Below are 22373 nucleotides of genomic sequence, written 5' to 3'. Positions count from 1 at the left end.
AATAAACTAAAAACAGGATTAAAACATACATCCACATTCTACACATGTGAATAATAATAATAATAATAATAATAATAATAATAATAATAATAATAAAAATAAATTTATAAATTTATAAATTTATTTATACCCTGCCCTCCGCAGCCAAGACCGGGCTCAGGGCGGCTAACACCCGATAGAAAAGCAAATTGATTGATAGGCTTGTCTAAACAAAAATGTTTTTAGCAAGTGCCAAAAAGAGTACAGTGAAGGCTCCTGTTTGACTTCAATAGGCAGGGAGTTCCAGAGGAACTAAAATATTGGTATCTTACAAATGTGGAATGGTTGTTACATGGCACCTTTAACAGTGCCAGTTCCGTGATCGAAAAGATCAAGTGGGCATATATGGGGTATGGCAATCTTGCAGGAAAACTGAACCCATTTTTTTTAATAGGGTTGAGGGTCATTCCATCTCCCTGATGAAGCAATATAGGGGTTTTTTATCAATGGAGCTTTAAGGTTGCCATATTTTGAAGAGCAAAAAAAAAGACACATTTGCCCTCCTCTGCTTTTAACTACAGATCGTTATGACAACTATCATTTAAAATATGCCTACTATATGTAGGCTATAGAACAGGGGTCAGCAAACTTTTTCAGCAGGGGGCTGGTCCACTGTCCCTCAGACCTTGTGGTGGGCCGGACTATATTTTTTTTTTGGGGGGGTGAACGAATTCCTATGCCCCACAAATAACCAAGAGATGCATTTTAAATAAAAGCACACATTCTACACGTGTAAAAACATGCTTTCAGCAAAATAATAATAATTTAAGATGCTGCTCTGTTGTGATTCTCTGCTGCAGACAAGTTTAGCCGTGTGCCTTAGATCGAAGTCTACTGCAGTAGAAAAAGTTTCTTGGGTTACTGCAAACAAAAAAACCAAGCTAAAAAAATTCGTTTTTTGCCAAATTTTGTGCCAAATTTGCACCCAGACCTGGAAAAGAGGATGTGTCCTGGAAAAGGAGGACATATTTCTGCCCAGCACTGAGCCTCTCCGCAGAACAAGAGCACAGAGGCCATTTCATACAGCAAAGAAATAAGAGCGAGCAGTCCAGGAAAAGGAACGAATTCTAGTTCCTCCAGAAGCAGAGGGGAGGTATCTGAAGATGAATGGGAGCCAGTGTTTCCGTTGTCATGGCGACAGGCAAGAAGCACAGACAGGCCTTAGGCTGGCTGTGCTTTGCCCTTTTCAGAGAGAAGGCGAGTGATGCCAAGCCGGACTAGAGGTCTCAGGTGTATCACCTAAGCGAGCCTTGAAGCAAAGTCTCCCAGAGGCTGATGTGTCAGGAAGGAGATGGTGAAAGTTAAGAGAATGACAAAGCCAAGCGGATAGGTATCCGAAAGAGCTGGAGGGGATAGGGGAGAGAAAACTAAGCAATCAAAATAGGAAGGAAATTTGGGGAGCTGTAGTTTGTTGAGGAGGAATAATAGTTAGGAGACTCTGTATTCTCCCTCACGGAGCTCCTGGGGAAGAGGGACTGATTGTTAAACCACTCTGGAGGTTATAGCTCTGTGAGCGGGACTTGGGGTCTCTTAACATCCAATGGCACTTCCCAGAATCTTATTGACGCCTCCAGCCTTCACCCGACCACATCCAAGATCCACGCTATCTACCAGGCCTTCATCCCATCCTCGTCGCCAGTGTTAAGCTGTGGGTTGACATAGCAGACGACACAGCGATTTCTCCAAAGCAGCTCTTTATTTTGTAAGCTGGAACAGAACTAAGCTGAGGAGCTCAGTCAGCCTGCTTATATAGAGCTCCAGAACAATGTAACTGTTGCCATTTTCTAAAACTATCCAATCACTGAATGTCACTTTTTGATCCTTCATTTGCATAACTATCTACAGTATCCCCCTGCTGGCCCAGGGTGAGAACACCATGCTTGTTTAAAGTTACATGAGTAACTTTAACATGAGGAAGCTTAACGTGAGTCCATAGTGTGATGCAGCAGCAAAAAAGCTAACGCTATTTTAGGCTGCATCAGCCAAAGTATAGTGTCCAGATCATGGGAAATAATAGTACAACTCTATTCTGCCTTGGTCAAACCAGAGTTCCCAGGATTATTTAAGGTAAGCCATTCACTGTTTAAAGTGGTATGATACTGCTTTAAACAGTATACAGTAAAAAGGTAAAGGACCCCTGGACGGTTAAGTTCAGTCGAAGGTGACTATGGGGTTGCGGCGCTCATCTCGCTTTCAGGCCGAGGGAGCCAGCGTTTGTCCACAGACAGCTTTCCAGCTCATGTGGCCATCATGACTAAACCACTTCTGGTGCAACAGAAGACCGTGACGGAAACCAGAGCGCATGGAAACACTGTTTACCTTCCCGCCGCAGTGGTACCTATTTATCTATTTGCACTGGTTATCCAGTGATGGCCAAACGTGGCCCTCCAGCTGTTTTGGGCCTACAACTCCCATCGTCCCTAGCTAACAGAACCAGTGGTCAGGGATGATGGGAATTGTAGTCCCAAAACAGCTGGAGGGCCAAGTTTGGTTATGCTTTTGAACTGCTAGGGTTGCCATATTTCAACAAGTAAAAATCCGAATACAAAAGCTGTCGAGTTTTTTTGGGGGGGGGCACTGCTTCTGACTGCGGTATTCTGTGTATGTCCAGACATATGGCATATGCAAATTCCAGACGTATGGCAGGTTGGCAGAAGCTGGGACAGAGCAACGGGAGCTTACTACCATTGAATGGATTCGAACTGCCAACCTTCCGATCAAGAATGTGGCCCTCAAGTAAAGAATTCTTCTCCTCACCCTATGACCATGTGGAGCAGGGAGCAAGCGAGATCACTCCAGTCAGGAATGGGTGATGATTAACCCCTTGAAATTTCAGGTGCAGAGGAGCTATTTTCCCTGTTCCCAGTTCTATAGTGTTGTAGTCGTGGTTTTAAAATTTGCCTCTCAGAACAGGCTGTCACAACAAATAAGCTAAAAGAGGAACAACAAACTAAAAATGGCTGCAGTGCAGCTTTAGAAAAAAGCCTCCCCGAACGTTTTGCTATTGGAAACTTTATCTGTGAGCAAGGCTTGAACCGGATGACTTGCCGGGGGAAATTTCTTTCCCCCTTCCCTCCCCAGACGTAATGTATTGACTGGGGTGGTAATGTTGGTCTTCTTTTGCTTGTCATTAAGATCTGTTTCTCTTTTTCCTTGTTCCTTGTTCCTTCTCTTTCGAATTATTGGCTCTGCTTGGCTCTTCTCTGATTTTACATCTTCTGCTAGTAGTTATTTGTCTCCTGCCTGGGCCGGTTTTGCAATCTCACTGCCTGAAGTTGGATCCTATTGCTCTTTTCCTCTTCCTGAGGTTGCAGCGGAGGTCTCATTCACACATAGCGCAAGGAGGCCACCTTAAACAACCATGGCTATAGTTTACCTCCACAGTGCTACAATTCCCAACAGAGGAGCCATGCTGGGTTTGCTGCTGACGTTTTTATGTATAAAGTGCTTCCCATCACATTTGCTTTTGGCAGATGACACAACCTTGATAGCAGAAAGTGAGGAGGAATTAAAGAACCTTTTAACGAGGGTGAAAGGGGAGAGCGCAAAATATGGTCTGAAGCTCAACATCAAAAAAACGAAGGTCATGGCCACTAGGGCCCATCATCGCCTGGCAAATAGAAGGGGAAGAAATGGAGGCAGTGAGAGGTTTTACTTTCTTGGGCTCCATGATCACTGCAGATGGTGACAACAGTCACGAAATTAAAAGACGCCTGCTTCTTGGGAGAAAAGCAGTGACAAACCTAGACAGCATCTTAAAAAGCAGAGACATCACCTTGCCAACAAAGGTCCGTATAGTTAAAGCCATGGTTTTCCCAGTAGTGATGTATGGAAGTGAGAGCTGGACCATAAAGAAGGCTGATTGCCTAAGAATTGATGCTTTTGAATTCTGGTGCTCACCTGAAGGACAGATCGTGAAGCTGAGATGGTTGGACAGTGTTCTTGAAGCTACGAACATGAGTTTGACCAAGCTGTGGGATGCAGTGGAAGGAGTGCCTGGCATGCTCTGGTCCATGGGGTCATGAAGAGGCGGACACAACTAAACAACTAAACAACAACATCATAGGGATCGACGGTTTTTCCCAAATGACAGTGACTCAAAGAACACAATAGGTGCTATTCAACTGAAGTTTACTCAGAGCAGACTAACTGAAATGCATGGCCCTAAGTTACTCACCTCTGTTGATTTCAGAGGGTCTACTCTGATGCTTTTGAATTCTGGTGCTGGAGGAGACTCTTGAGAGTCCCATGGACTGCAAGAAGATCAAACGCATCCATTCTTAAGGAAATCAGCCCTGAGTGCTCACTGGAAGGACAGATCGTGAAGCTGAGGCTCCAATACTTTGGCCACCTTGTGAGAAGAGAAGACTCCCTGGAAAAGACCCTGATGCTGGGAAAGATGGAGGGCACAAGGAGAAGGGGACGACAGAGGACAAAATGGTTAGACAGTGTTCTCGAAGCTACAAACATGAGTCTGACCAAACTGCGGGAGGCAGTGGAAGACAGGAGTGCCTGGCGTGCTCTGGTCCATGGGGTCACGAAGAGTCGGACACGACTGAACGACTAAACAACAACAACAACACTCTGAGTAAAGTTGAGTACCACCTGCATGATGTTCATGTGACTCATGACAGGATCAGTGCCCCCCTCTGTGGGGAGGGGGATTACCGGGGGGGGGGGGTATTAAGAGTCAAGGGGGCACCAAGGGGAGCTGTAAATAACTATGACTGAAAAGTGGATATTGCTGGATCAAGTCCATCATTTTTGTTGAATTAAACTAAATAGTTTTAACTGGATTTTGAATAAATGTGTAACCAGTGGTCACTGTTTTGAATTTTATTGTGTTTTTTATCTTCCTTGGTGGGTCATGCAAACTGCAATTTTGAATGGTGCTTTTTAGGGGGTGGGGTAGGGGGCACTGGGCAGATCTGAAAAGATTTGGGAACCACCAGTCTGGATGATTCAGGCGTCACTTGGGGAGGGCAGGGGAACCACTGAAAACAGAATTTGGGGTAGCATCTATGCTGGGCGGGTGGGTGTATGTAATTAAATTTTTGGTTTTACAATTTAAAATACTCATTTAAACATCCTTAAAATATCAGTGATTTCCCTCCTTCTCTTCCCATAGTTCATTTTACATATTGTAAAAATACCTGCATATTTTACAAAAACTAAACCATGCAGTATTCCATTATTACATCCATCAAAACTTATTTGCACTGTTGAATTTATCTTAATGCTGCCCATGTTTTCAAGTGTACACAATTTCCTCCGTGTATTCAATAAACGTTTCCCAGTCTTCTCTAAACATATGATCTTCTTGTTCTCTTATTCTGTATGTTAAATCTGCAAGCTGCGCATATTCCGTCAGCTTAAGTTGCCATTCTTCTTTGGTTGGGACCTCACTCGTTTTCCATTTTGGGGCTAACAAAACACGGGCCGCAGTAGTGGCATACATAAATAACCTTTTTTGTTGGTGTTGATCTTCAGCTTGTTGTCACACTTCCTTTTTGTCTCAAGAGCCAGTGTGGTGTAGTGGTTAAGAGCGGTAGTCACTTAATCTGGGTAACCGGGTTCGTGTCTCCGCTCCTCCACATGCAGCTGCTGGGTGACCTTGGGCCAGTCACACTTCTTTGAAGTCTCTCAGCCCCACTCACCTCACAGAGTGTTTGTTGTGGGGGAGGAAGGGAAAGGAGAATGTTAGCCGCTTTGAGACTCCTTAAAGGAAGTGAAAGGCGGGATATCAAATCCAAACTCTTCTTCTTCTTCTTCTTCAATTTACCACCTGCAAGGTGGGATGCGGGTGGCGCTGTGGGTTAAACCACAGAGCCTAGAACTTGCCGATCAGAAGGTTGGCGGTTCGAATCCCTGCGACGGGGTGAGCTCCCGTTGCTTGGTCCCTGCTCCTGCCAACCTAGCAGTTCGAAAGCACGTCAAAGTGCAAGTAGATAAATAGGTACCGCTCCGGCGGGAAGGTAAGCGGCGTTTTCGTGTGCTGCTCTGGTTCGCCAGAAGCGGCTTAGTCATGCTGGCCACATGACCTGGAAGCTGTACACCGGCTCCCTTGGCCAATAAAGTGAGATGAGCACCGCAACCTCAGAGTCGGTCACGACTGGACCTAATGGTCGGGGGTCCCTTTACCTTTACCTTTTACCACCTGCAAACTGATGTCTGTCTTCACTGTTGCAGGGATCTGAAGCTGGATAACGTTCTTCTTGATCACGAGGGCCATTGCAAGTTGGCTGACTTTGGGATGTGTAAAGAAGGAATCCGCGACGGGGTCACCACGGCGACCTTCTGTGGAACACCTGACTACATCGCCCCAGAGGTACAGGAAAGATGTCGCCAGGGAAAGAGCTTTGCTTTCTCAAACCCTGCATTCCCCTCCAGGCTCCGCTCGGCAGTGCAGAAACCGAGCTAGGCCAGGTTATGTGGCAGAACAAATCATTCCAAATTAGAAATATTTGAACAGTATTTGCGAGGCGTTGGGATATATGCTTGCACAGGCTTTACATATGTAGTTGCCTCAAAGCCATGAGACTCTTCTGCATGCAGCATGGGTGTTGTTCTGCCAACAGGACAACGGTTCTGTGTATGCATCCAGAAGCTCACTGCATGCAGATAAAGCAGTGTGCATGAATAATGAACATCTGCAAATGGGAGTGCATGAGCTGATGTGGAAAAAACCCTGCACAATGGTTGTGCCTCAGCGAGGGCCAATATGTTCCCTATCAGTACAGTTGTACCTTGTGTTAAGTTGTGGGTGAACATATCAGACGACACAGCGATTCTTCAAACAGCTCTTGTTTATTCACAGACTCAGAACAGAACTGAACTGAAGGGTTCAGTCAGCCTGCTTATATAGAGCTCCAGTACAACGTAACAGTAACCATTTTCTAAAACTATCCAATCACTGAACATCACTTTTGATCCCTTATTTGCATAACTATCTACATTATCCCCCTGCTGGCCCAGGGTGAGAACTTCAGTACATAACACCTTGGATCTCAAACACCTTGGCTCCCAAACAAATCGGCTCCTGAATGATGGAAACCCAGAAGCGAGTGTTCCGGTTTTCGAACAATTTTCAGAAACCAAACATCTGGTGCGGCTTCCGATTGGCTGCAAGACACTCCTGCAGCCAATCAGAAGCTGCGCCTTGGTTTTTGAATGGTTTCGGGAACGCATTCTGTTCGAGAAGCAAGGTACGACTGTATCTGTGTGAATTTGTATCAAAGGCATCCTGTGCCCCATTTTGCACCGGTACCTCTGGATCAAGTCTAGGGTATTCTCATTGAACATTTCAGGGTTTTCTTTATGTCCCGTCCATGGGCCAGTTCACACGTTAAACTTGCTCATTCATCATTCATGCATTCATCTAGTACTCCTCTTGGTTTCTGAACACTTGATGATTCGCAGCCGATTGTGAGACAGGTGACATGAAAGTTCTTTCTGTGAGATTAGCCCTGCAGTGGCTCATTCACAGATCCAAGTTGTTTCTGAATGGCTTTATTTCTGAATAACTAACTTCACTGTGAAGAACCCACACTCTGAAGAAGTGTGCATGCACATGAAAGCTCATACCAATAACAAACTTAGTTGGTCTCTAAGGTGCTACTGGAAGGATTTTTTTTTTTAATTTTGTTTCACAGTATACAAAACTGACTTATGTCCAACAACCAAATTTTACAGCTTTCAGCTTTTCAGCTAGCATTCCTTGAATGTGTTTAGAATTCTTACATGTGTCTATTGACTAACTCCCAACAATACCATACCAGATGTTTTCCTTAAATTCAAGGAGCCATACTTCAGTCAATCAAAATTACTCTACGGCACGTTGGGGGAACCAAACTAAGCAAGTCCTTCAGGGATCCTAGTTTTCTTCCATCACTTCTTGTCATAAGTCGTTGCTTGATGCTGCAATCATCCCATGGCGACCAGGCAAATGTGAACCAGGACTTGATTGCTTGACATTTATGTGGGTTGGAGAATGCTATACTCAAATTTCCATCACACTGCAAAGGATTTTGATCATGCGGCATGTGTTAATTAGCTGGCCAATGCCAGAATGTCTGTGCTGTCTATGACTGTCCTTGCAAATCACTCCCTTCAGGCATTAATACAACCATCTCAGCAATTATCACCCATTTGCTACTGTAAAAGGTTAAAGGTGTGCCTGTTTAACATATATTTAAGCTCTAGTTATCTCCCAATGCAACTTGTTGGATCTGCTTGCCATTCAATTCCCATCTTATGGTTTTCTCCTTTCCATACCTGCCAGCCAAGATTTCACTTCCTGCATCTGAAGAAGTGGGTTTGAGTCTATGAAAGCTTATTCCATAGTTCAATCGGTAGAGCATGGGACTCTTAATCTCAGGGTCGTGGGTTCAAGTCCCATGTTGGGCACTGCAGGGAGTTGGACTAGATGATCCTTGTGGTCCCTTCCAACAATTCTATGACCCTAATACATTTATTAGGTTCTGTTTGACTCCTTGTGACAGCTAGACTGGTGACTGGGTGTGGCCACCGGGACCACATAACACTGGTCCTGAGAGATCTGCATTGGCTCCCAATATGTTTCCGAGCACAATTCAAAGGGTTGGTGCCGACCTTTAAAGCCCTAAACGGCCTCAGTCCAGTATGCCTGAAGGAGCCCCATCTCCACCCCCATCGTTCAGCCCAGACACTGAGGTCCGGCTCCGAGGGCCTTCTGGCGGTTCCCTCATTGAGACAAGTGAGGTTACAGGGAACCAGGCAGAGGGCTTTCTCGGTAGTGGTGCCCGCCCTGTGGAACGCCCTCCCATCAGATATGAAGGAAATAAGCAGCTATCTTATTTTTAAAAGACATCTGAAGACAGCCCTGTTTAGGGAAGTTTTCAATATTTAATGCTGTATTGTTTTTAACACTCGATTGGGAGCTGCCCAGAGTGGCTGGGGAAACTCAGCCAGATAGGCGGGGTATTAATAATAATAATAATAATAATAATAATAATAATAATACAGTGGTGCCCCGCAAGACGAATGCCTCGCAAGACGGAAAACCCGCTAGACGAAAGGGTTTTCCGTTTTGGAGGTGCTTCGCAAAACGAATTTGCTAGGGGCTTGCTTCGCAAGACGAAAATGTCTTGCGATTTCTGGGGGGTTTTCCCCTCCCCCCCCTTTTTCCCAAGCCCCTAAGCCGCTTAACAGCTGTTCGCTAAGCTGCTTATCAGCTGATCTAAGCCGCTTATCAGCTGATCTAAGCCGCTAATAGCCTTTTAGCAGCTAATCCGCTAATCCCTTAAGCCTTTAATAGCCGCTAATAGCCTTTTAGCAGCTAATCCGCTAATCCCTTAAGCCTTTAATAGCCGCTAATAGCCGCTAAACCGCTAATAGCGCAAATAGCGCTAATCTGCTAATGGGCTTGCTTCGCAAGACGAAAAAAACCGCAAGACGAAGAGACTCGCGGAACGGATTCTTTTCGTCTTGCAAGGCACCACTGTAATAATAATAAGCTGCAAGAGTCTAACATGGCTGCTCTTCTGGAAACCATTACGAAATCTCACTGGGCTTTGATCTGTGATCCTCTTTCACATATGCATGCCATCACTCGGCATTGCAGTCCTCAACAGGCAGGGAATAAGAATGACTGGGTAGCATTGTTGATTTTGACTCTTGCTCATCTCACGGCAGATTTTGCAAGAGATGCTGTATGGTCCCGACGTCGACTGGTGGGCAATGGGAGTGCTGCTCTACGAGATGCTCTGTGGCCACGCTCCCTTCGAAGCTGAAAACGAAGATGACCTCTTTGAGGCCATCCTTAAGGATGAAATCTCCTACCCGTCTTGGCTCCCAGAAGATGCTGTTTCAATTCTGAAGGCCGTATGTATACACTTGTCTTGTTTGCATAACTTCCCTCTCACTTACACCTTTTGCTAAACAGTAAGAGTCAGTCGGAATTTTAAAATATCCCCGTTCACCCAGGCAGTTCTTAGGAAGAACTTCCTGACAGTAAGAGCTGTTCGACAGTGGAATTTGCTGCCAAGGAGTGTGGTGGAGTCTCCTTCTTTGGAGGTCTTTAAGCAGAGGCTTGACAACCATATGTCAGGAGTGCTCTGATGGTGTTTCCTGCTTGGCAGGGGGTTGGACTCAGTGGCCCTTGTGGTCTCTTCCAACTCTATGATTCTATGATTTGCAGAGGAGGGCAACCAAGATGACAAAGGGTCTGGAAACCAAGCCTGATGAGGAACGGTTGAGGGAGATGGGGAGGTTTCGCTTGAAGAGAAGACTGAGAGGTGATGGAACAGCCGTCTTCAAATATCTGAAGGGCTGTCACATGGAAGATGGAGCAAGCTGGTTTTCTGTTGCTCCAGAGGGTAGGATCCGAACCAATGGATTCAAATGACAGGAAAGTAGATTCCCACTAAACATTAGGGAGAACTTTCCAATGGTAAGAGCTGTTCAGCAGCAGAACAGACTCCCTCAGAAGGTGGTGGGCTCTTCTTCCTTGGAGGTTTCTAAGCAGAGGTTGGATGGGCATCTGTCAGGGATGCGTTAGCTGAGATTCCTGCATTGCAGGGGGTTGGACCAGATGACTCTCAGGGTTCCTTCCAACCCTACAATTTTCTATGATTCTGTGATTCTGTTAAAGATACTGTTCCTGGCAACCTTGGAAATATCAGCTGTGGTGATATATTGCTGTTTTATAATGTTCTCAGGTGTTGTCATTGTTTTGATTCTTTGAAATTGCATTGTTTTGCTCCTTTGGTAGTTCATCTGGGTGAATGGGCCATGGTCCCACCAGTTTCAGTCTGTCCCCAGCCAACCGCACCTTCCTTGTTTACAACTGGTCAGGATGTGGCTCTCTGCCTGTCACTGCCTGTGTCTCCACCTAATGCAGATCTTCCCTGCCTCTTGCCCTATCGGTCCCAGTGGGAACAAGACCCTACTGGGCAATAAATGTTGAGTTCACAAGTATTGTCTCTCACAGCTACCCAAAAGGGGAGTGGGGTCAAGGAGGCAGGAGCAGAAGCATAGAATTGGAAGGAATCAAGAGGATCACCTAGTCTAAGGTTACCAGATTTTTTTCGAAAAAATCCGGGGACATGTTTACAGTGGTGCCCCGCAAGACGAATGCCTCGCAAGACGGAAAACCCGCAAGACGAAAGGGTTTTCCGTTTGCAGAGGCGCTTCGCAAGACGAATTTCCCTATGGGCTTGCTTCGCAAGACGAAAATTGATGAAAATTTTTGAGGGTTTTTTCCGCTCCAAAACCCTTTTTTCTGAAGCGCTAAGCTGCTAAAAGCATTTTAGCAGCTAAACCGCTAATCCCTTAAGCCTTTAATAGGCGTTACTAGCCCTTAAACTGCCAATAGCGCTAATAGCGCTAATCCGCTAATGGGCTTGCTTCTCAAGACGAAAAAACCGCAAGATGAAAAGACTCGCGGAACGGATTCTTTTCGTCTTGCGAGGCACCACTGTATTTTATTTTTTTAAAAGAGAGGGGGGGAAATTGAAAAAATAATTTTTTAAAAAATTAAACAGTAATATCTTCTCTTTTGTGGCCTCCTCTGTCACACGGCCCTCCCCTGGGCCCTGGCCTGCTCTCTTGGAACCTACCCTGCTGTGGAGAAGGCTCGGGTCGGGCCTGGGCTCGGCCACGTGTCCTTGCCCTCCCAGTGCTCTTCTACGTCTCCTCCTCAGCGGTGGTGATGACGACGGCTGGCAAGGTCGGGGCTCTCCTCTTTTTTCTCCTTCCTCTTCCTCTCTCTTCCTTCTCCTTCTCCTCTCCTCCTTCTCCCAGGGTTTTTACTGGCCCCGGAGCGCCGCTGGGCAGTTGGCCAGGTGGCCGAGTGCTTTCGCTCCCTGCTCAATTTGGGTCATGGGGGGGTCAGCGGTTCCCCCAGTTGACGCCCTGGTGTCCCCGGTTCCCCCTTGGCAGCGGCAGCGGGAGTCTCAGCAGCCCGGAGCCAGCCTAGTAGTGCAGTTCGCTCTGGCTGGCTTCAGGAGCAGCTCGCTGCCGTGGCGCCCACCATTTTGGAAGTCCCCATATGATGTGTCTTGTGCCGTTGAACCAATCACGCAACATTCATTCCCTACTAATAAATCTACAACACTTAAAATATAAATCCAGGGACATTAAATGACATCTGGGGACATTCCAGGGACGGATTTTGTCCGGGGACAGATTTGTGAATCCAGGGACTGTCCCTGGGAAATGGGGACGTAACCATAACCTAGTCCAACCCCCAGGAATGCAGGAATCTTTTGCCCAACATGGGACTCGCAACCCTGAGATGAAGAGTCTTATGCTCCACCGACTGAGATATTTGAAAAGACAAGTCTGCAGTTCCAAGTTTGCTGTTCCTTGGAAGGCAAGCTCCTTCCCTTGGGCAGCAGAGCTGTTTCCTCTTAGGAGCCGTCTGACTTTCTCCAGATTCCTCTTTGTGTGGAAGTTTTAGAAGGTCACTTCTCTTCCTGGAATGTTCCTGAGAACATTCTTTAGCAGGAAAGCGGCAGTGACCTATAATGCACCAGGGGGAAAACTGAGCAAGGTTCCCAAAATCCCTCCCTCACTCCAGCTTCAGTTATTTATGATGAACAATTTATTGTCAGCTTTCCAAGGCAAATAACATTTCCAAACAATAGCATAATCACTGGCCACTGTAAAAACAGGATGCTGGACTAGATTGGTGATAGGCCTGAGCCAACAGGTCTCTTCTTATGTTCTTATAAAAGAATCTGAACACCGATAGCCTACAAATCAATATGGCTAACTTAAGGTTGCCATATTTCAAAATGTATAAAGCAGGACACCCTGAAAGTTCTTGAGCTTTTTTTAAGGAAGACCCCAAAATTGTTTTGGAGCTTTTTAAGGCATTTTCGGCCCAATTTAACCCCCACTGCCAATTTTCCGGGACATTTGCCCGATTTCCGAAACATAATCCAGGACACCATGTTTGGAGGCAAATTCCAGGACATGTCTTGTAAAATCAGGACATACGGCAGCCCTAGGCTAACTTAACCCAACAACACTCTCCTCCCATCACACACAAATAAATCTTACTAAAGACAACCAACCATGATCTGGGCTCCCCAACCTCTCTCATTACCAAGGAAATGAGATATACAAACGAATAGAAAGCGAACCCACCCAAGTGATGCTGACATAACCCCCCCCCAACACACACACACTAAGTAAAGAATGTAAGTTTTACCACCCCACCCCCTACCATGAGAATCCCCACAACGGGGTGAGCTTCCGTTGCTCGGTCCCAGCTCCTGCCAACCTAGCAGTTCGAAAGCACGTCAAAGTGCAAGTACATAAATAGGTACCGCTCCGGTGGGAGGGTAAACAGCGTTTCCGTGCGCTGCTCTGGTTCGCCAGAAGCGGCTTAGTCATGCTGGCCACATGACCCGGAAGCTGTACGCCGGCTTCCTTGGCCAATAAAGCGAGATGAGCGCCGCAACCCCAGAGTCGGCCACGACTGGACCTAATGGTCAGGGGTCTCTTTACCTTTACTTAAGTCAAGTGGTAAAAGAGCAACCTTTCAAAACTAGTAAGGGATATCTGCTTGGCAGAACAGAGTTCCCCATGTAGAAGAAGAAGAAGAAGAGTTTGGATTTGATATCCCGCCTTTCACTCCCTTTAAGGAGTCTCAAAGCGGCTAACATTCTCCTTTCCCTTCCTCCCCCACAACAAACACTCTGTGAGGTGAGTGGGGCTGAGAGACTTCAAGGAAGTGTGACTGGCCCAAGGTCACCCAGCAGCTGCATGTGGAGGAGCAGGGAAGCGAACCCAGTTCACCAGATTACGAGACTACCGCTCTTAACCACTACACCACACTGGCTCTCTGCAGAGAGCAGATTTCACTAAGGGGAGTGTGATTAGGTATTTCTCAACAGGAAAAGGTACCAGGAAGGAGATCAAATCAGTCTGTGGTTTACAGTGTCAAAAAGGAGAGTTCTCACTGACTCACAAGGGGCAAAGTTTATGCTCCGGGCTGCAGATGGGAACTTCTGGTGTGAGCTGTTGCTGCTGCAAAGTTCACGTCCTGAATTTTGGGGAGCTCTTTTGGATTTTAGAGAGCAAGGTGGTCTAGGCTGAGAGATGGCAACTTGTCTTAGGGCACCTGGTACATTTCCCAGCAGAAATGGAACCCCAGGTCTGACACCAGTCTGCTCCAGTTTATCTGTCTTATTTTCCAACCACAAGCAAAGCACATAATGAGCAGCAATTTTCCCTGCTTCTCCCCACCCACTTTCCTTACATAATAATCAGATGAAATTGCTTACAGGACCTTCAGCCTCCAGTCCTGGGGCAACATGGAAGGAAGCCTTAATTAGAGTAATTGCTCTGTTTAAATAACTATTCTCTCTTTGTTTAAAGGCCAGTGGATGTTGGAGCGAACCTCTCTCCCCTTCTCAATCCTTTCTCTTCCCTTCTGATCTAATTCATCCCTCATCCTTTCCGGCCATTCATTTAATGACTATCTCTCCCAGATATTTCTCCTTCTTCTTTATTTTACAAGGGCAATTAGATGGCAGATTCTGGCTCATCTTTCCTTTCCTAGCCGCTGCTTTTGTAAAAAGGAATTTACAGCGCTTTGCTGAGGGCAGCAAGGGAAGCTAGCTTCCCACAAACATGCTTTTGCGAATTTTTTTACAAGGCACCATGAAACTTTTCACCAACGTCATTAAACCAGCGTCAGACCCAGCTGTCAGCATCGCCCTTGAGCCAGTGCCACTAACTGGACTCATCCACTTCAGCCCCAACTGGGCTAGGTGAGCTGGGGTAGCACTTCCAGAGACCACCTTCTGCACAGGAACAGGTCAAAGTGCTGTGGACTCACAGCTTAGAGTTGTGAGCACCGGATTCACTTCCACAAGAAGACAGTTGTCGCACAGCAGAGTATAGCAGAGCATAAACGACTCGGAGAGCAGCTCTGTAGAATATCTTCTTTATTCTATCTACAACTATTATACAACTATATACAGAGCTAAATGAGCCTAAGCATAAAAGGTAAAGGTAAAGGTACCCCTGCCCGTACGGGCCAGTCTTGACAGACTCTAGGGTTGTGCGCCCATCTCACTCAAAGAGGCCAAGGGCCAGCGCTGTCCGAAGACACTTCCGGGTCACGTGGCCAGCGTGACATCGCTGCTCTGGCGAGCCAGAGCCGCACACGGAAACGCCGTTTACCTTCCCGCTAGTAAGCGGTCCCTATTTATCTACTTGCACCCAGGGGTGCTTTCGAACTGCTAGGTTGGCAGGCGCTGGGACCGAACAGCGGGCGCGCACCCCGCCGCGGGGATTCGAACCGCCGACCTTTCGATCGGCAAGCCCTAGGCACTGAGGCTTTAACCCACAGTGCCACCCGCGTCCTAAGCATAAATGAATGCTAAACCGCACTGAGTGTCTGCAGCTGCTCTTAGCAGCAACCTTATCTAAACCACAATCTCTAACACTCAGTCTCTCTCTCCCTGACTGACCGACTCACTCACTGACCGACTCTTTGATGTGGTGCTGGAGCAGAATAAGTAGAGAGCAGAACATGCCTCCTCTCTGCAGAATCAGCAGACTCCTCAGGAGATTCTTGGATATGGGAGGGGTGAAATCTCCTCACCAGCATGCAAACCTACAGTATCCAGGATTTTTATGGCGGTTTTGCAGAAGCTCAGGCTCAGGGGCGAAATGTGGCCCTCCACACCTCCCTACCTGGCCCTCGGCATCCTTCTCAGGCCACACCCCCTTCTCCCCAGGCCATACCACCTCAGCAGCCCTGGTTTGCATCCTCCTTCGCTGTTTTTGCCCAGCTGGAATGTGTCCTTGAACTCTGGTAAGGTCTCTTGCTTGCCTGGGTGGAGGGCAGAGAGGAGCCTGTGTGGAAACTAGCTTTCCGTACAAGGGCAAAATTAACATTCATTGCTCTGCCAGCTTTTGCATCTTGCCCTGCCCACAACTTGCACGGGAGTAGCCATTGAGCCTAGAAGGAAAAGCAGGTCTCCAGCTGAAAAAGGCTCCGCACCCACTGGCTTAAAGTGATTACGAGCAGAGGGTTGGACTAGATGACCCTTGGTGTCCCTTCCCACTCTACACTCCTATGGTTCTAATAACAGAAGTATTTAATTTGGTTCAGAAACGGTATCTATTGGTCATGAAATGTCTTGGCAATGGTTTTTAATTCCTCCTGAACTCTAAATGTGAGGGGGGAGAACAGGTGCACTTCATCAGGCAGGGCATTCCACAAATGGGGAGCCACCACCAAGAAGGCCCTGCCACTCGTTGCTGTCAATAATGCTTCCCCCAGCATCTCCAGATAAGCAAGGGAAAGACCCCTGTTAGAATTTCTGGAGGCTCACTGCCAGTCAGAGCAGACAGTTCTGAGTTACATGGACCAAAGATACAGCAGCTTCCCATGTCTCTAATTAATAGGACATGATAGTGGATGGCTAAGAGCATCACTTTCTTCCTTGCTTATCCTTTCTTCTTCTTTTTGCAGTTCATGACCAAGAACCCCAAAATGCGCCTCGGCAGCATTGCCCTGGGTGGAGAGAATGCTATCCTACTGCACCCATATTTTAAGGAATTGGATTGGGATCTGCTGAACCAGCGTCAGATAGAGCCGCCTTACCGTCCTCGAATTGTGAGTGTTTAGAATTTTCTCAAGTGTACATGTACTCAGAAGTAGATACCATGCATTACATGAAGCTATGGGTTGAACCTGGTACCTTCTGCATGCAAAGCATAACTGCATTCACATCAATGACCTGGTTTGCTCATAACACCAAACCACAGTTTACTGAACTATAATAATAATAATATTATAATAATGCATTTTTATTTATACCCCGCCCTTCCCAGTTCAAAAACCGGGCTCAGGGCGGCTAACAACAAATTCAAAACACTTAATTGTAAAAGCAGCATAAAGTACAGTATAAAAACATGAATAACAATAAAATTCAAAATTCAGAAATCAATTTAGGGGAAATAAGCATTAGGTAATCCTCAGGGCTAGCTGGCTGAATTGGTCCTAATTGGGCCAGCGAGGAGACCAGGGGAGAATTAGCTGTGGGGTCTCAGAGTGGGTGATCTTCATAAAAGGGGAGGGGGGGGAAGGGAAGGGAAATAAAATATCGGGCTGAATTCAAATTAAAGGCCAGGCGGAATAGCTCTGTCTTACAGGGCCGACGGAAGGAGGTTAAATCCTGAGGGGCCCTAGTCTCATGGGACAGAGCATTCCACCAGGTCGGAGCCATCGCTGAAAAGGCCCTGGCCCTGGTGGAGGATAGTCTGACTTCCTTAGGGCCTGGGACCTCGAAACTATGGTTATTCATGGACCTTAAGGTCCTCTGCAGGGCATACCAGGAGAGGCGGTCCCATAAATACGAGGGCCCTAAGTTTAATAACTGTGGGTTATTAAACGGTGGCTCAAAGTTATTGGTGAACCCTGCTCGGTAATTTAACAATGCTTTATTTGCTGCCAGCAAACTACAATCTGAAACTAGCGTTTGTTTACAAAACGTGGGTGTTACGTGTGAATCCAGCACTCTCAGTTAACCATGGTTTGCTTGGTCATCTCATCCCATCACCAAGTGACAAAACAAACATTGGAGAAACAAGAATTGTTTGATAGTCTGTGGGACAACATGTTAAGAAAACTATGGTTTACCATTATGTGCAAACCAGGCTAGTATATGTTGTTTTCCTGGGATAAGCCTTTCATGTAATATTTTGGACTAGATGGTTGTTGGTTTTTTGGGTTGGGTACACACTATACATTTAAAACACACGCCAAAAATTTAGGAACTGTTGTTTACCTATCATAGAGCTAGTATTCTCAACACTTTAAAAAAACTACAGTTCCCATGATCATTTGGGAGAGATGTGTTTCAAATGTGCTTTATATGTCTGGTGTGTATGCAGCCATTTCTGTAATCCACTTTTGGGGTGCTTTTAACAGAAAAGCTGAGTACAGCTAATTTCTGATATATAAGCCTAACAGATTGGACCCAAGCTTAAATTACTCATGCTTAGGTCCTATAGAAATCATTGTGTTAACTACCTTTTCACACTGATTTCTGTGTGGTGCAAGTACTTAGTGCGATGTAACAAACTTAGTCAGTATCCTGCCCAATTTTTAGAAAATGACAATGCCAATTTTTCAAAATCCTCAAAATACTGAGAAACCAATGTGAATGTCACCCTTGTTAATAGGTGGGGGGAGGGAGAGAACGAAAACCTAATATATTTGTTTTATATTTGCATATGACAGAAATCGAAAGAAGATGTGAGCAACTTCGATCCCGAATTTCTGAAAGAGGAGCCAGTATTAACTCCCATTGAAGAAGGAATTCTTTCTATGATTAACCAAGACGAATTTAAAAACTTTTCTTACACAGACCCAGAACTAGAGTCTTCGCCACATTTGCGGGCGTCTACTAGCCTCTCCCCCTGACAATGAGGAACAGTGGCAATTTAGGCTTTCCTGAAAATTTGTCCAGCTGGGAGATCGAAACCCGACAGCCTAATATTCATGCCTCGCAGACAAGAGAAGCACTGTTAGTTTAATATCGGAGCAGAGGTTCTGTCCTGGAATTTTTGAAGCAGCAAGAACAAATATTTATAGCAGGGCAACAAATCCCCTTCGGTAAATGGATGGTGTGGATGTGGGAAGAAGAAATAATTTGACCTCGTTGACTCGGGACAGCTGGCTGGGAAATTCGACTTTGCAGTGTGTCTGGGGAGTCAACAGAAGGGTGAAATGAACTCGGAGGCAGGCCAAGTTTTTATACACCACTGATGTCCTGCAATTGCACCTTCCACAAAACAGGGTAACAAAAAGAGGGGAGCCAATGACTGGGTCAAGCTGCATCAAGAAAAACGTTGTGCATGGCATTACCTTGGTTAAAGAATTTATATAGTATACTGTTCTTCCTCCGAGAAAGAACGTTGTAGATCCCTCCTGGGCAAAAATGGGTCTCTGAAATGTTTCAGGCTTCCATCTGAAGAGATATTTCATTGCACAGATTGTCAAAAACATTTTTTTAAAAAATCTCCTTGAGGCAAGGAAGTCTTCCATGGTATATAGGTCCAGATCCAGGCCCGGTTCTGATTTGTTGTATGCTAGTGGTAGCTCCAGATGGGATTGTACTGTCCTCATTTCCATCAAGTGCGTCCTGTCAACTGAAAGGAGGATAAAACAGGTTTTCATATCTGCTCTGAGAAAGAGAAAGAGAGAGGAGGAGGAGGTGGAGAGAATGAATCTGCCTTGCTGAGTTGGGGTAACAGTTTGTGACTGTTGTTAACAGAGTGAGACCCCCTGCTACCTCTCTGTGTTAGAGACTTCCGATTCTGCCACAATTTGTAGGCGCAGGTCCTGCTTTCCAGTCATGTGTCAAGAGCAGGGCAGGTTTTTTTTTCTCCCACTGCTTTCCTCGGAAAACCTGGCTGTTTACTGCTGCATCTGAGAAAACGCCAATCCACAGCGAACCCAGTTGACTTTTATTGTGATTCACAATGGGACAAAAACAAAACAAAACTCTGCTTGGACCCATGCCTACAGAGACTGGATGAGTCCTTCCTAACCGTAAGATGAGAGGGAATTTATTTCCTGTGTTTGTCAAATAACCGAGATGACCTGGGGCTTCCTAAGCATTTTCTTCTCCCATCCTCAGTGCTTCCTCTCCTGTTTAAAACAGACTGTGTAAAGTACTCTCTGCCGTTTACCTCAAAGAGGATTTTTACCCTGATTCCCTTGAAAAAAAATATAGATGTTTTCTTCAGGGCTCATTAAAAACAGAAGAAGAAGAAACTGAAACCAAAATGGTGGTCCCTCAAATTATTTCGCCACGCGCGGCATGATCTTTCTGCCAAGCACCCAGCTTCCGACTCAGGACCTCATTTTGGGACAAAGCAGGGAAATTTCACACAAGCGGAAGATGAGGTTCTTAAGCCACAACTGCTTGGTTCTCAATGTGCTTCTGCATACCACTTGTGGGGAATCAGAAGTGGGGGGGGGGGGTGTTGTTGGTTTCAGGGCCCTCTTGCAGGCTTCCAGTGGGCACCTGGTTGGCTAGTTTGAAAACAGGATGTTGGACTACAGGTAGATGGGCTTACAGGGTTCCTCTTGGTTTCTTACGTTCTTAAGTTGATTAAAAGTTTATTTATTTGAATGAGTAACATTAGTTTATATGAGTTGTGGGGTACTGATTTCGGCTAGCAGACTGTGTTCAGTACAGGTGTCTTCCCCAAAACTTACGTGGGGGCCCCAACATGCAGAAACGAAATTGTGCATCGTGGGGAGCACCCCACTTTTAATAGAGAGGGCGCGCGGGGAGGAGAGAGAGCGGGAGGAGAGAGAGGCAACTTGGAAATCCTGAGCCTGCCTGCCTGAGGGGAGCCGGAGCGCATGGTGGCAGCATCTGGACACAGAGTGCGAGGGCCAAGAAAGGCACCCAGCAGAATGAGTGTCAGGAGGGGGCGCAGATGCGTGGCACAGCCAGGGAGAAGGTGCCTCCTGCCCCGTGCCACTGGTCGACTGACAGCCACCTTCCCTGGCTTGGGCACCAGCCCTGAGCAAGGAAAATCCTATTTATTTATTTGTGCATCATGACTTTAGCCAGCTTGTGCCATCAAAATCATTCTCCTTGCCACCAGACTCCCAGCATTTGGCTTCTGCTGCATCACTGCGAACCACCCTGGGTGTGGCATTTACCAAGAGGTAACCCATTGCGAGGGACGCGGGTGGCGCTGTGGGTTAAACCACAGAGCCTAGGACTTGCCGATCAGAAGGTCGGTGGTTCGAATCCCCGTGACGGGGTGAGCTCCCGTTCCTCGGTCCCTGCTTCTGCCAACCTAGCAGTTCGAAAGCATGTCAAGTGCAAGTAGATAAATAGTTACCTCTCCAGCGGGAAGGTAAACGGCGTTTTCTTGCACTGCTCTGGTTCGCCAGAAGCGGCTTAGTCATGCTGACCACATGACCCAGAAGCTGTACGCCAGCTCCCTTGGCCAGTAAAGTGAGATGAGCACCACAACCCCAGAGTCGGCCATGACTGGACCTAGTGGTCAAGGGTCCCCTTTACCCTTTACCTAACCCATCGTGATAGGCCTGGTTTCCTTGATCCATCTTCAGGTTGGTCCACCTTACATGAGCCCAGCAAGTGATGAGAAGAATGGTACCTTCTCGCCTTCATTCCCAGAATTCTGATTCAGCAAGGGTAGCCAACATGGCACCTTTTAGATGTCATGGACTACAACTCCCATCATCCCTCGCTATTGGCCATGCTGTCTGAGGCTGATGGGAGCTGAAGTCCAACAACATCTAGAGGGCAAGAGGTTCACTATTCCTGTCCTGTATACAGAACCTCCAAGTGTCCCTATTTTCCAGGGACGTCCCTGATTCAGAGAAACCATTCCGGTTTCTGATTTGATCCCGGAATGTTCCACTTTTCTTTAGGGTGTTCCTATTTTCATGTTGGAGGGTATGGAGTTATGTGACACACCCCCCCCCCAAGCCATCTAAAGGAAATCCTGAAGGGATGGTAAAAAAGTAAATAAATTAAATAAAAAATAATTTAAAATATTTAATGCTTTACTGTGTTTTTATATACATGTATGTTGGAAGCCGCCCAAAGTGGCTGGGGCAACCCAGTAAGATGTGTGGGGTAAAATTATCATTATGGAATAGGATGTTCCTATTTTCATCAGAGAAATGTTGGAGGGGATGTGTATGCATGCACCTATGGTAAGTGAATGGCTCAGCCGGTGGAAATCTGTATTCAAGCAGCAATGCTGCTGAATTATTTCACCACTGGCACAAATGCTGCTGAATGTGGGTTTGTGAGGTGGCAGCATAATGTTCTTGCGTTTTTTAACAGAGCACTGACTTCTCTCCACCTAAACATTAGGAAGAACTTCCTGACAGTAAGAGCTGTTCGACAGTTGAATTTGCTGCCAAGGAGTGTGGTGGAGTCTCCTTCTTTGGAGGTCTTTAAGCAGAGGCTTGACAACCATATGTCAGGAGTGCTCTGATGGTGTTTCCTGCTTGGCAGGGGGTTGGACTCGATGGCCCTTGTGGTCTCTTCCAACTCTATGATTCTATGATTCTATGATTCTCTCCCCCTCTCCTGCCCTGCTGCCACTGCGCAGATTTAAGCGTGTGCCATCCTACTGCAAAAACATGTTCTCATGCGCCACACTAAGTACTTCCAGGTGTCCAAGGAGCCCAGTTAGAACCAACCGCCTCCTTGCAAACGTCCAGCGCTAGGGCAAGCCGGAAACCGCCCTTTCTCCCTCTTTGCAGGCCCAGAAAAGTCTCATCTGGAAATTTCCTTTGTGAGTTTGCAACCAAGCCAGAA

At 46.5% G+C, this 22373-nt stretch overlaps 1 protein-coding gene across 4 annotated transcripts in view; it reads left to right on the top strand.

Moving 5' to 3' along the window:
* The window catches only part of PRKCH (protein kinase C eta), a 103283-nt gene extending 81687 nt beyond the window's left edge, over positions 1-21596 (top strand). Inside the window, exons 11-16 of one of the 4 annotated variants that reach the window (XR_014510188.1) lie at positions 6229-6367; positions 9712-9900; positions 16517-16660; positions 18290-18983; positions 19157-19186; positions 19221-19840. Coding sequence is in view for 1 of the 4 variants with exons in the window: in XM_083436505.1 (XP_083292631.1) it covers positions 6229-6367; positions 9712-9900; positions 16517-16660; positions 18290-18472 (655 nt within the window). In the remaining 3 variants the exon portion in view is untranslated. Of the gene's footprint in view, positions 1-6228; positions 6368-9711; positions 9901-16516; positions 16661-18289 lie in introns of all 4 variants that reach the window. The other 3 variants (XR_014510189.1, XR_014510190.1, XM_083436505.1) reach the window with 3 other exon arrangements.
* Positions 21597-22373: the final 777 nt, after the last annotated feature.

This window comes from Podarcis tiliguerta (assembly GCF_965153285.1).
Source record: "Podarcis tiliguerta genome assembly, chromosome: 1".
In the NCBI taxonomy this organism is placed as follows: Eukaryota; Metazoa; Chordata; class Lepidosauria; order Squamata; family Lacertidae; genus Podarcis; species Podarcis tiliguerta.
The sequence above is the reverse complement of the archived record's forward strand: the minus strand, read 5'-3'. Positions and strand labels throughout refer to the sequence as shown.